At 35.8% G+C, this 15,682-nt stretch overlaps 1 protein-coding gene across 1 annotated transcript; it reads right to left on the reverse strand.

Annotated features, from left to right (window-relative positions):
- Positions 1-1,332: 1,332 nt before the first annotated feature.
- LOC149262635 (catalase-3-like) lies at positions 1,333-7,402 on the reverse strand. The gene is given in 11 exon segments (XM_089425014.1): positions 1,333-1,734; positions 1,849-1,942; positions 2,347-2,414; positions 2,517-2,606; positions 2,972-3,235; positions 3,352-3,440; positions 3,443-3,653; positions 3,931-4,113; positions 4,464-4,801; positions 6,642-6,738; positions 7,246-7,402. Coding segments are annotated over 11 exon segments (1,509 nt in total). The 5' UTR covers positions 7,261-7,402; the 3' UTR covers positions 1,333-1,674.
- Positions 7,403-15,682: the final 8,280 nt, after the last annotated feature.

A 15,682-nucleotide genomic window follows, 5' to 3' on the forward strand; every position in this document is an offset into this window, starting at 1 on the left:
TTCGTTTTGTCAGTTCTGCGAAAACCTACCGAACAAAGCACTCAAACTGGGCCATCTGTCTATCGATCACAAGCGCTACCTTTCGAAAGCGATTGCGATTGTGACAGGTCTTTATCCAATCGTTAGCGAGGTATAAGAGTAAATACCTACTATAATAAATAAGGGCTGATAATAAATCATAATACAAGCTGAGGATACAGGCTCATACTAAAGGATACAAGGTCAGGACAAGGGTTCATACTACGGGTTCATCCTCGTGGCTCATAAAACCTGCGACTCCGAGCTAATCACTGACTACTGACTATGTACATTTTTTGTCTTTGTCTCCATGGCCAACTAGAATAAAGTTAATTTACCTGTTTCAATTTATGTCTAAGAAATATTCAAATTTGTAAATGATAAGATTTGAATTTAAGTATAATTCTTTTGACATTAAATAAATTAAGTTGACCTAGGTTCTAAAGATCTTAAATAAATTAGGTTGACCTAGTTTGTAAAGGCTAAAATAGATCCCAGTTCTGTTGCTTTAACAAGCTCAAAATACGGGATCAACTACTTCCCCGCTTCCACTCCAGGCAGGGTATCAACTATTTCCCCGCTTCCACTCCAGGCAGAGACTTGCTGCCTCCCAGCCCCAGTTCTGTTGCTTTAAGAAGATCAAAATTTGTTGCTTTAACAAGGTCAAAATACGAGATCAGCTACTTTTAACAAGATCAAAATTTGTTGCTTTAACAAGATCAAAATATAGGATCAACTACTTTCCCGGTACTCTGCCTCGCAGCCCCAGTTCTGTTGCTTTAACCAGATCAAAATTGTTGCTTTAACAAAGTCAAAATACGGGATCAACTACTTTCCCGGTTCCACTAGAGGCAGGGACTTGCTACCCCGCAGCCCCCTTGTTATATTAAAAATATCATCATTTATATGTAAACCACAGGAAAGAAAACATTATTGATATCTATAAAATACACTGATTTTATTTATCCAAACCATCCTACTTTTTTATAATAAAAATATCATCATTTATATGAAAACATTATTTATATCTATAAAATACACCGATTTTATTTATCCAAACCATCCTACTTTTTTATAATAGAAATACCATCATTTCTATGTAAAACACAGGAAAGAAAACATTATTTTTATCTATAAAATACACCGATTTTATTTATCCAAACCATCCTACTTTTTTATAATAAAAATATCATCATTTATATGTAAAACACAGGAAAGAAAACATTATTTATATCTATAAAATACACCGATTTTATTTATCCAAACCATCCTACTTTTTTATAATAAAAATATCATCATTTAATGTAAAACACAGGAAAGAAAACATTATTTATATCTATAAAATACACCAAGATTACAATCTCAAAAGCGCTCCGTAACAGCGGGAAGACGTACCATCTTGTTATTTAGATAATAAAAGGGGAGTATAATAGCGACTAAAAAAAATATAACACTATTAACTTCCAAATACCGATGATGGAGACCTCAGCGTTTGAAATTGTTTCAATGGAGACCTTTCAACGGTCTTTTTCACAGAATATTTAACAAGTATTATTATTAACCCTGGCACAGCCAAAGCAATAATTATTGTAATACACCAGAAGACTGTACTACGAAACGCCGTAACAGTCAATGTACGGTGTCTGGATGATCTTCTTACAACGAAGCTTTCATCCCCATACGAGAAGCCAACCTCTGGCCAAGGCTCCTGTCACACTGCCCATGCCCATGAAAATACAGATCATTACTAAGGAAAAAATTTGGTTTAATGCCACACACTCAATTTTTTACTTATCATGATATGATCATTATAAGCAATTAAAAACATACCTGAGCCCAGTACGATAGCCACACGCTCCTGACCTCAGGGGTTACTTTAGGATCAGAGAGCGCATCGGCGAAGCGTTTTATAAATCTATCTTGTCTGCACCACCAAATTTTTTAAATGGTTAATTTTACAATTACAGGATTACAGAAAGATAAAACGCTTTCATTATACAGGATTACATGGATGTTTTTTTCGGAAAGGAAAAAACGTTTTCAATATGTATAGAAAATACATGTGCAAAAATACGAGGCGAAGTTTATGCATTAAAAACACTCTCTTTAAATCCGAGTTGTCAAGTTCTGTGGTAGTATTTCATGGTTCCACCAGTCATATGTCAAAATTCCTCCATTATAAATACAACTGGCGAAACCTGACATATCAATGGTGAAACCATAAGCAATCTGTATGGCATCTAATAGGAGGTGCGTAAAAAGATTTTCTGTATAGTGGATAGGCTCTTCCCAAATGTGCCCATAAAGCTGGTCCATCTCAGTTCCTACCTGTCCCGTGGCCATGACCGGAAGAGAACCCCTGACTGTTGGAAGTTATTTTCTTTCGGAATGACAGTCTGTAAAAGAAATTACCCAAGATTTATCAGGCCTTTAAACCACATATACTACTCTCAGTTTCTAACCACATACAAAAACTTTATATACGATATGTAAAATACCTTAACCCTTTGATCACTGATAACATCGGCAGGAATTGGCACTTTTTCAGAAGGTCGAACGGTATCGTATCGTGATGGGAAGTAATCCACCTACACTCAGAGGGTTTCATATATTCTACAATTAGTATCTCCGTATTTCCACGTTCAAATATTTAGTTTTACTAAATTATTTATTTTTATCTAGATTGCGGATTCCAGTAATATTTATTTTGGAATCCAATGGACATGATAATTTACTTAACTCCTCTGCCTATCACATTCCAAAATGTTTCCTAAATTTAAGATTAAGTTCAATTCTTTTATACGATCCTTATCTCTATTACACATTCTAACCTAACTTAAGAAATTGAATTTGTATAATACTGCAACATATCCTAAACTACAATACTGTTGATTTACAAAAGAGTGTGATGGCAATAAGCATGAGTAGTATTGGGTTAGTGATGATGATATACTTCCTCATCTCTGTGCACAAAGTTCATGAAACCGTCCCGATGGTTGTTATAATTAGGACATTTGGGTGCGTTCACAGGGATCTGCATGTAATTTGGGCCAAGCCTGTGGCGCTGTGTGTCTCCATATGCAAACGTTCGAACCTAAAACATTTTGTCATTGGTATAGTATATTCCAGGAACGATGGCACCAGGATTGAATGCCAACATTTCGTTCTCATTGAAGAAGTTGTCAATGTTCTTGTTCAAAACCAACCGGCCCACAGGCTGCACAAAAAACACAAATTAGTCCTTCAACATTTCAATATAAATGAGTATTTGTCTTTTCTATAGGCATGACCCACTAGAGGAAACAAAGGTTTTCCATGTATTAAACAGAATACCTGCAAGGGAAATAGATCCTCAGGCCAAATCTTAGTATCATCTAGAGGATCAAAGTCAAACTTATCCTCATCCGCTGGATTCATTGTTGGATAAAGAGCTTCCATTCTGGGTAGTTTCCTGAAGCTATGGCATCAGTTAAATCTTTGGTAGCGTGGCTGTGATTGCTACCTCCCACGATCACAGCTTCCTCGTCGAGCAAAAACTTCAATCCACATGTAGGTTTCCAGTGAAACTTGCAGTAGGTTTCTCTACCTTCTTGTTGATAAGCTGCATTCAAATATAAAAGTCTGAAGACTTTATTCTTGTCATCTTTATTTTTATCTTGATCTTGATTGCGGATTCTTTAATATTTTGGAATTTGACAAAGAATTGTTTCCAAATTTTCTTTCACTTCAAATTTTAAAATATTTCTAAAATCTACGACCAAACTAAATTTATCTAATTAAATTCAACTCTAGCTCTCAAACTAAATTTATCTAATTAAATTCAACTCTAGCTCTCTTTAATTTACTAAGAGTACTTATAAATGAGAATTTTATGAAATAAAACCATAACGTCGTAGAAAGAGAGAGGCTGACCTTAAATGTGTGAACGCCATAGCCATCCATGTGGCGGTAGTCAGAAGGGATTCCCCAGTCATCGAACCAATAGAGGAAGGTAAGACAACTCTCCGGGAGGTGGGACATGAAATCCAGGTAGCGCCATGGCTCTTGAATGTGTGTCTTCGGGTTGGGCTTCAGAGCTCGAATAACATCAGGAAACTGTGACACCCAAACTACCCTCTAAATTAGCACTACACTCATTTTCTAGCTTTTTAACTTTTTTATTTATATCAAGGGTAGATTCCATGAATATTTCGGAATTTAACAGATAGGAGAGATTGGAATTATCTGAGAATTTAACAGATAGGAGAGATTGGAATTATCTGAGTACTTTAGTGATATCAGATTCTGCAATAGACATAGAAGTCAATTATTTGATTACAGTGACATTAGATTCCGGAATATTTTCAAATATATTATATCCGATTTATACTGGTTCACAGTTAGAAAATGAAAATTCTGGTCGAAGTAATAGCAGGGTGAGATTTCATATACACAAAAGGAATTACCTGCATGGCATCACGAGTGAAGAAAACGGGAATATTGTTTCCAACAATGTCGAAGTTCCCTTCTCTCGTGTAAAACTTGACAGCGAAACCCCTGGGGTCTCTCATAGTCTCCGGGCTCCCACGTTCATGTATGACAGTAGAAAACCGAACAATCACTGGGGTCTGAACGCCAGGTGCCCTCATGAAATCTGCACAGGTGAGATCGGAGACATAGTGGGTCACCTCGAAAAAGCCCTTTGCAGACGCCCCTCTGGCATGCACGACCCTCTCAGGAATTCGTTCTCTGTCAAACGCTGCAAACTTCTCGATCAGGTGGTAATCCTCAAGCAGAACCGGACCTGCACCATCGTATGGAATCAGGGGTTGCAGGAAGCATGTGACAGTAAATTATCATAAGTTTTACGGAAAATGTCGTTTAAATATCCCTGACACGTGCAAATTACTTACTGGTTAAAATAATGAGTTAAATTAATTAAAAACACTTGACACATGCAAATTACTATTTAAAATAATGAGTTAAATTTATTAGATCTTATTACATAAGATTATTAACTATTTGACGGAAAAACATTGACATCAATGGGAACGATATATATCTATTCAGATCCCTGGAAGAATTGGAGCATGGGGTGGTGTATATCCAGTGAGAAATCTAAAGCTATTTGGAGTGATGTATGCTATGCGAATCCAATAAAATATTTAAGGTTAATGATATTCATATAGTACATTAATAACTGCTAAAACTATCCATTTAACTATGAATTGATCGTTTAGCGATTATTAATATTCTAGATGAGTATTACTCATCTTAATTTATATATTTTATTGAATGTTTACAATATATGAATATCGTATTGAATTTTTATAATAAATAATTTTCTGTTAAATAATTTCATGAAAAGAAATAAAATATTAATAATATATTAAAAATAAATTTTAAATGGTTAGTATTATATTAAATTTTTTATAATAAAAATAAATAATATACTTTAATAATTAACATAAAATTAGAAATATCAAATATGCATACAAACTTATTTTGAAGGAAAATAAATAATAAATGATTATAATGTGTTATGTGGATAATATTTAAAGCACATATATGGTTATTATTATATTAACTTTTCATTAAAAAAAAAAAAAAAAAAAATTATTAAATATTATAAATTTGGTGAAAAATTAGAAAATTTGATGATTACATAAAATATTTTATAATAAAAATAATTAAATAGAAAAATTGAGATCTATCAAATTATAATTTTATTTAAAGAGAAAACAAAACATAAAAAAAATAAAATATATTTATAATTTTTTCAATTTACATTATATATATATTTCCATTCAAACCAATAAGATGCATAAAGTCTTTATATAAATAAATATATTTTAATTTAAAATTATATTAATTTGTAACTAAATCTAAAATTATGAAGTACAATTTTTGTTTGGATTTACAAAAATCTCTATTTTGTCTATAATTTTCACAATTTGGCAAAAAAACATTATCTTTAGACTAAGGCAATTAAAAAGGACAAAAGCATTTCCATATTTTGTCTCTAATCTTCACAATTTGACAAAAAACATGATCTTTAGACTAAGGCAATTAAAAAGGACAAAAGCATCTTCATTTATGTTGGGAGTTGTCTTTAGTGGGACTTTTCTAAAACTTTTCTGGTGGTTTTTCTGGTCTAATTTCTCTAAAATCCCGCAAGAATTTAGTGAAATTACAAGTTTGATGGGTAACCTGCACAGTGGAAGCCCTATAGGGGTTTTTATGGGTGTTGAATCCATATCTACAATCAAAAAACCAATTTAAATGACATAAATCAAGATTTCATCTCAATTTTTTCCACCAAATTCCCGCACATGAAATTCCAAAAAATCTCACTAAAAACAACTCATTTATGTTGCATAAAAAGTTGAACAATAAATATTTTTGAAAAACAAACACACTAACAGATATAAAATAAAACATCTCAATTGGATAATATTTTTTTTGGTGGTTGGAAAAACCTTACTATAAAGTACTTCTGCTTCCAATAACAAGAGTGTAGATTCATTTCATCTCAAGGTTGAAGAACCTCTGGGTAATTCTTTAGAAATGCCAATTTATCTATGGAGTGCAACCTGAACTTAATGTTAAATGAAATGAACTTGTGTGAATGGTTTGCATATTACCTCGCGGTCCAACGGTCAAGGAAGATTTATTATTCCACACCGGCGCTCCTTGGTTTGTTGTCAAATATGGTGAATTGTGAGCGCTTGATGGCCGATGCTGCCACACGTCCAGCCCAACCAAAGAAAAATAGTCAGCTAATTAAACATTATTAAAATAATATTAAATATTTTAATTTAGGTGGATTGTGGATGAAAATATTGTGGAATTTATTATGCAAAAGATGAAAGAATGAGGAAATAACTGAAACTACGTAGCCTATAAAGAAAATGAACAATACTCGAGCAAAAACGATGAGTAACACTCAGTAACGGAAAAACAGAAGAATTTGCAGCCTTGCGTTAAGCACATGGAAGTGTCTTCTTGGAACGTATCTTAAAGCAGTCTTATTCTCTAGAGCATTCAATTAACTAATGAATTAATTAATTAGCAATCCAATCCCAGATCTGATACTATCGTAAGTGTCTGTTACTAGCATGTTTCGAGAAATGAAAAATGCGTGCCACTAACACTGAAAGGAAATGGAGTAGTGATACATGAAAGCAGTGGAAAAATGCAGCCAAATGCAGTGGAAAGGAAAAACAATGCAGAGAATATTTGGTGTACCTTATAAGGATCCATGCTGCTGAAATTGAAGCCGAATAATGAAGAAAAGTGTTAGAAGCAGATCCACCACACTTGAGAATGGAAGGGGGGGGTCTTATAATGATGAGGTAGGGTGTTCAGTAGGTTTGGGGCGGCAGGGGATAGGTAGTGGGAGAAACAAGTGAGAGTAAGACAAGGGAATCTTATCACAAGGGGGAACACGATGCGTATCAGAGTGAAAGATCTGACTCAGAGTGGAGCGGTAGGAGTGTACGTAAGTTTGCGTGTCACTTTGGTACTGGTTATCGCCCACGTGCTTACTATTCAACGACTCTGGCGCGTTGCACGACAAAATTTTCCAAAAAGTAGGTTGGCTGTAGCCACGATCATTTGCGGGTCCATTTGCATTTGTTTGCAGACAACTTTGGATAGACATGAAATTATTTTATCCAATTCATCCACTTGCTGTGATGGGGTGGGTGGAAGGCCCAAATTTGGATTTAAATATTAAGTCATTCCATGCAACTTGCTGATCAACATGCTGCAAAAGTATCCATGTCTGAATCAATAGGATTAAAAAAATGTTTCTTTCAACAATAATCTATCCATGTCTGAATCAATAGGATTAAAAAAATGTTTCTTTCAACAATAATCTCTCCTTTTTTTTTTTGTCAGTACCATTGATAAACAAAGGACTGGACAGCTTTTTCCCTCCCATTCACATGCATCTAAAGGTAAAGTTTACATTATAAAAACAAAAGGGGCATGTCGGGAGGGGTGGCCTTCGATGGAGAGTGGGTTCTCGTGTACGGGTTCAGATGTGTAATAATAAGCATATGTTCAATCATTGTTATTGAATCATATATCTAGTTAGTAAATTACTGTTTCTAAGGGAGCTGAGAGTACGTCGGAGATGTTACCGAGGTGGTGTTAAATTAATATGAGATAATGTTATTTTAGTAATATAAAAATTACACTATATAAATTAATTTTAAAATTAAAAATAATAAAGAAATTTTAAAAGTAAAAAAATATAAATGGGTTTTACTATTTGAAAATAATGATATTAATACGGATTTATTATGAGTTAGGTTACTCATTTTCTTTTTCTTATGAGTTTTTATGGAGATGCTTTATATTATATGATGGGAATATTGACAACAAAATAATAAATAGTTATATATATAATTATTTATGTAAATATATATATGATAATATTTTTTAAAATTAATATTTAAATTAAAGTTTATTAAATATGAAAAATATCAAATTTTAAAATGTAATTTTTTTAATTATTTAATATAAAGAAATTCATAAATTATTAAAATGCTCACATCTTTAGAAATTTGATTTATTTATACTTTTTATTAAATGTATAACTCTTTTTCAACTAAATTTATTCAAATAAATCTATTTTTTTATTTTTAAATTAAATATTTATTTTTAATATATTGTCTAAACATATTTGAATTTCTTATGCCTTGTATAATTTTTATTTATTTATTTTTCAATCAAAGGAAAAATATCGGCTAAAAATCAGTGCCCCTCTTAGCCTAAAGGCATCTCAAGGTAAGGGTGAGGTCCCAAAGGTAAGAGTTCATTCGAAGGCAAGGATTCTAGCCTCCCTCCCAACCCAAAAGGCAAGAGTGAGGTTGCTAGTACCAAGTCAACCCACAATTATACTCACTCGAAACCAATACAACAATTTTTATCATGGCATCAAAGCTCAACATGTCACTAATGCAAATTTGAACCTTTGTGGGTAGAATAACAATCATTATGCTTAACTACCGAAGATAAACCCAATTGACAAATGACATAATAAACATATATCATACTAATTTGATATTATATATTCAAGGTTAAGATATCACAACATATCACTAAGGATGAGTAACTAATCATACCTCACCCTCCTTTTTAAGGTGTTGAAGGTGCTGGACCCGCCAACATGTCAAGGGATCTCCCCGGTAAGAAGTCCCAATTAGACCTTAGATCGTTTGGTGTAGGAGTCCCAGTAGTGGGTCATACGGTATCGCCTTGACCACAGTATCACACAAAGGAAAGTAAGATGTCCCTATTGGTAGCAAGGGTGTGACAGCTGCGACGAGTCAAGGAAGGTCCATGAATGGTTCTAATACAAGGAAAGTGGGGTGAGTGTGCCCCTTGGAGACCTACAGTAGTACTCGGCTTGGAAGGGAACACAAGAGAAAAGATGCATCACTAGCTGGAAAGCAAGATAGCGAGCAATCCAAAGTGATGGTTAAACCAATCAACACATTTCAGTAAGATTCATACATACTTATACAGAATAGTCCATACATGCATGTGCAAGAAAACAGATACATATATCATTTAGAGTAAAGAATATAGCCAAAATACAATACGACATATGCGTGAAACGTGCTGGCTCGGTTATATTAATAAGTGTAAGTTCCTGTCATATAATACATCCATGTACACCCGCTAGCCCCAATAGCGGAACATTACAGCCACAACCGTCTAGTCCTCCAAAGAGATATACTAGCTCTTCGCATTGGAGAAGCCAAGGCTTGTTACAATACTATCCAAGCTTTCTCTAAGATACTCCTATTGGAAGCTTGGATGACCAAAAAGCCTATACAATGAGTTATGAGGGCCTATATATAGAAAAGGGTGGGATGGCCCTTGACATTCCCCTTTGTGACAGTTCATCTACCCTCATGAATATTCATCTACTATATGACTATTACATCCAACTATCGACACTTGAACTTACACTTGACAAGACATTACATATAATCTACACATGTACCCATGTGAGACAAAATAGGCTTGAGCAAGCCATGCAAGACATCACTATGACTTGGACAACTGTTGGAAGACCAGCTCTTCGACATCCTCATGGTGGTTGATAGTAGCGAACTAATGCCAAGATTGATAGTCCGCGATGGTGTCTGTGTACTCTAAGGTGACATCTTTCTGAAAACGAACTCTTGCCTCCATATCATCTGGGTACACTTCTCAGGCTTCTCCGTCCAACTCGTCTACTGGCATGTGCATCATTGTCATGAGTGCCGCTGGACCAACAAAACACTTGTGCATGGTGTCTGTACTGATCACCAAGTTTGGGCTGGTGGCTATGCACATCAAATCGTCAAAGTACGATTCAAGCTCCTATCGGACTTGTGCCTTTGTCTTCACCTGGGTGAGTGTCCCATAAATGGGCTCACATGTGCGTGCAAACCAACATCCATACTCTTGAATACCCGTGCATGGGAAGCTTGTAGACTAGTGATGAGATGTGGGAGATCTTCATAGTTTTGGATCTGACTCTGGATGCGTGCCTTCATCTCGATCGCTCTAGGCTTCATCATCTTAGGCAGGTGTAATAGGGCTCCCTCGTATCTCATTGTCCATGTTTGCATGTAATCAATGACAGCGTGCACGTTCGACAAGATACGTGATCTCTTAGCACATCATTGTTGGTAGCCGTTGAGATGGACAACTGCCTTATGCACAGTACCAAACTTGGAATACAACGCCTGCATGACTGTGTCAAGGGACAACACTTCATCCAATATTGACTTCTTCAACTCTGCTGAGGTAGATGTTGTAACCAATTATCCTCCTTGCTTGGCCATCTGTAGCTCCTTAGCCCTTCACTCGTTCTAAACTATTAGGAAGCAAACACTCGAGCTAGTGGCTTCGACATATGCTCTGGTGGCATTGGCCAATGTTACTGGATGTTTTCGCACATCAGACACAATCACTCATTCCTCAAACTATGCAAGAGATGTATGATCATCCGGAGTGGATACTCTGTGAGATTTCACAACTCTATGTTGGGACTCATCGAATGAGATGTTGTACATCTCCTCCTTCGGATTGTCTCTAAGGATCTCAGTGTCTCCTTAGTCACTGGGACTTGCTCCTCTTCTGGATGTGGTGAAATTCGTGGGTCGAACTCTTGGTGATGAGGTATGAGGTGAATATATTACTCTAACTCCTGTTGCTCCATATCTGTATCCATCTATTCAAGTGCTTTCTCTATCCCCTGAACGAAGTCCTACTCCTGCGACAGTTCACCCTGTCTACTTGGCGCCAACTGTTCTGATGAGTCTACTACCTGTACGGATGTAGTTTCATCTATCTATACATGGTGTGTCCCCTGTTGTACCTATTCATGTTGCGCTTTCTTCTCCTATCTGTGCAGCTCCTGTTCCTTCCAGAGTTGCTCCTTCAACTCATGCAACTCCTTCTCTATTTCCTCCATTCTCCGTTTTTCTCTTTGCCTTTGCGCGTTCCTCTTGTCGCATTGTTGCCTCTTTGCCTCTATTGCCAAAGTTCCTTTCAGCACAAGTGGTTCTGCACGGAACTTGTAGCTTTGTTCCTCCTCCATGTTGTCAAGAATCTTCCTCTTACCCTTGTCGTGCACTGGTATGTTTACCTCTGCTGTTGCTGGTGCTAGTGCTCTCTAGGATGTTGTTTCACGCTACTTTGTTAACCATTCCACAACAATGCTGACTGGTTCATTGGGCCTGGAGAAGCTGTAACAATATCTCCATGGGTCTTCCTCCGCCCAATGGCATGCTTAGTGGATCCAAGTAACCTATACTCTCGTGCAGTGGTCTTTCACAAGACAATGGGGGTCATATGGATTGTAACTTCGGGCGTCGAGTGGATATTTATTCATTTCCCCTACTTCAACATCCACATTATTGAAAGACCGTATCACGTATAACTCAATCCACAACAGAAGAGCAGGGCAAGGTGCCTTCTTCTTCCAGTGCAACCTAGCTGACAATCTTTCCGAGATGTGATATGATACATTCTGCATAACGAGCTTGTCCAAGGAAAACTTCGGTAGAACATGCAGAGGCTTCTCCATGAAGTACATTCGTATGAAGGTGCTGAACGGTGAGTCATACCAATATGATATATCAATCAGTGCCTCAATTTCTACCTTCGACATGTAGGGTGGATCTTGTTCAAATATCGTCTTGTACACTCGGGTGAAAAAATGTTTGGACATCTGTGTGATAACTCCTCTGAAGCTGAATTTGGACAACATCTTACAATAACTGTTCACAAAGATCTCTGCCGATGTTCATGCCCACTTCAAACTTGGGAACTCCTGATGTGCACAGATTGCATCCAAGTTGTAAGCGGACATGTAGATTTCTTCTTGTTGACCTTTGGGCATTTGTCGAGCTTTTGTTACTTGTTCCTTCAGCTTGTGAGTCAACATGTCGGACCAGTTGCATGCTTTGCCTTCTTTGGCAAGTTGGTCCAATGCGATCACCCAACTCTGTGGGAAGGTTTCCATTCTTTCTTGACCATACAGACAACATGCAAAAAATGAGCAAGTATTGATCTGCCTTCTGCAATATCTTTGTCTTGTAGACCTGGTTTGGTGTCATCCTCAATTTAGCCAAATCCTTCACCCAATTCTTCAAGATATCTCTGGAATTGGCATTGCTTCTAGGTAAGATGAAGGGTGTCTCCATGGTGATCATGGGCTTAGAAATCTTATACATCTGTTCATAATCATGTGCCCTGAAGGCAGTAATCTCTATCCCACTAACATTGCTCAATGTCATCGTCTGAGGATCAATGTGCGAGATGATCCAATGTATCATGTCTGCGCATGGGAGCACGAGATACCTGCATGCAATCCGGTACAAGTCAAGCTTGTGGAGGCTCACATAGACGTTGTGGTCTTTGAGGTCTTCCCCAAATGTGCCTACAAATGTGTCATTAACCTCTTTCCATTCAACTTGATGTCCTTTTCTCAATCAGCTTGGTATCTTCATAGATTGAAAAACTTGTAGACACTCACTCAACTGCTGCTCTAGTTGCACTTCTGTCAGTGTCTTTTGATCCTGCTCTCTTGGAGGCCATTGATCCTGGACTACTGAGAGGCAGACACACACCTGAAAGAACTGGAGACATAACGACATGCATGGAAAGAAATCTGTCAGCTAAAACCAAAGAAAACTTGAGGAACGAAAACACAACATACCTTAGGATTAATTGGCAAGGATTGCACAATTTGTCCTGGCGGGCTAGGAGACAGGCTTCCAGAACTGCGCAAAAATGCATTCTGGGCTGTGTGGAGGTTGGTTGGCTACTAGAATTGTGGAATGTGCAATCCAAAATGACCTACTGGCTGCTGGGATTGCACAATGCTCGATTCCAGTTGGCAATGGTTGCATGCCCAGTGACTGCATTGCACAATTTTCTGGGACAATAGTCACTGCCCCTCAGAATTGCGCAATGCAAGACTAGAGGACAGTCACTAGGTAGAAATGTGCATTTTCTTAGAGGAAGGAAAATCCTTCCCTCTCAGGTCTGTGTAATGTTGTCTTGGTGAGGTAGAGTCCAGGCCAAGGCTGCCCAGACCCGCCGATAGGAAACTGAAAGCAAAATTGAAAGTGAATGAATGGCGATACTGAGTGTAAGTAGGAGTGAATGATCATGCATGCAAATAGTGAAGGAAAGATTCAAAAAACAAAACAACATGCATGTGGGTGAAGCGAGTTGCTGAATCGACAACCGTTCGTGCAAAACAGTTTCATGCATGTGACAGCAGTGAGATGCTAACGAAAACTAAAACAGTGCTAGTACAAGCTAATATGCATGAAAAAGACAACAAGAATTAATAAAAATCAAGCAAACAACACTCACATAAGGCAAAACAAAAAAAGTGACAAAAATGTTGCAAAAGACAAGTTAAGAGGACTTACCCATGAATAGCTGAGCTGGATGTGTCGAAGACTCCTGGATGTGTTGTGGGATGTTAGAGCTCCAAGATCGATGTGAATAAGTGAGGTCTGAAGCATCAAATCAATAAGTTTGAGGCTCGTGATGCACATGCCACAAATCTAGGAAAAAGCGACACTTGGAGGAAAGATTTTAAAACGATATTTGCATGTAACTTCTAACTGCTAAAAATAGCCCCCTAAAATATAGGGATTCTTTTTGCATGTTGTTTTTTCCTATTTCAGGAAAAGGTAGCCCATGCATGCAAGTCAAGATTTCTCGGTCCCTGGTGGAATTGGTTAACCCAATGACACATGCAACAGCCTGCTCAGCTGAGGGGAAAATTGCACATTTTTGGGAGGGAGTTGGGTTGGTTGCCCAAAAGGATTGTGCAATTTCTGGGCTAAGTGACTAACTGTTGCCCAGAATTGTGCAATTTATGGGCTGAGTAGTCCTGCTAGACTGGATTGCATAGTTTTTCCAGTGAAGCTTGACATGCAAATTTGTGCAATTCTAGAGCCCAACAAGCTGCTAGATAGGATTGTGTAATTTATGGAGGGAAGGATGGTTGTGTATCACTTTTTCCCTTTTTGTGGCAAAGAAGTTTTATAAAAATAAATGGAGCTGGAAAGTTTACTCTTAAATTTACAAAATCATAAAAAATTAGGTGGTGGTAAAAGAAGACAAAACATGTCAATTTAAATTCAATTTCATGTCATATTTTTTCTAAAATTTAATATATATTTTTTATCTAATTTATTCATTTTCTTTAAAAGATATCATTAATATTTTACATAAATTTTTAAGTAGTGACAAAACTGCGACCCCCCATTTCTCTATTGATTTATGTTTTTCAATTCCAATTTCTTTAAGAGATGTGTTGTAAACATTCTAAATATTGCTAAACAAATTTAAAAATAAAAAGTAAGCATATTTTTTAATTATTATTAAAATACTAGTAAAAATGATCATCTTTTCGTATATATAAAACCGCGACCCAAGAAACTACCCTTTCAAGTTTATAAAATCAATTTTTTTTAATAGAAATTTGAAAATAACATATAACAAAATGTTAAAATTATTTTTTGAAAATTTTTAAAATATATTTTAAATTTTTTATAATAAAATTTTTAATTATGATTATAATAACATATTTTATATTATTCAAAATATAATATATAAAATTATTTGTTTACAAATTCTAATTCTATTTTTATATATATTTTTAAAGAGTTTTAGCATTCATTTAACTTTACATAAAGTTATTTATATTTTGTGAGTGATTAACCATAATTTTTACCAATATTTACTATCAGTTGACTTATTTGCAAATTTAGTATTTACTTTTTATAACATTATTTATATTTTCTAAACCCATTAAATAGGTTCACTATAGCTTTTACTAAAATTTATTGTGAGTTAGCTTTGTTACAAATTTAGAATTTATTTTTTATAATTAACAAGTATGAAACTCAACTTATTTAATTGATATTTTTATACTATTTTTTTTTAATCTTTTTTCATTTGAGTACTTTTTTGCTTTTTCCATATAATGAGACACATTAGCATGCTTTTACCGCAATAATTGTGCAATTTCTTGAGGGACCTTCTCAACCTACAATTGGATTAAGTCCGGAGAAACAACCTATGAGGGGGATGTAACAAGTTATCATGCATAGGTTGGCAATCTGTTGGAAAACCACTAAAGCTTATA

This window comes from Pinus tabuliformis, chromosome 6 (assembly GCF_031772625.1).
Source record: "Pinus tabuliformis cultivar Carrire ecotype Pingquan chromosome 6, CPIR1, whole genome shotgun sequence".
NCBI lineage: Eukaryota > Viridiplantae > Streptophyta > Pinopsida > Pinales > Pinaceae > Pinus > Pinus tabuliformis.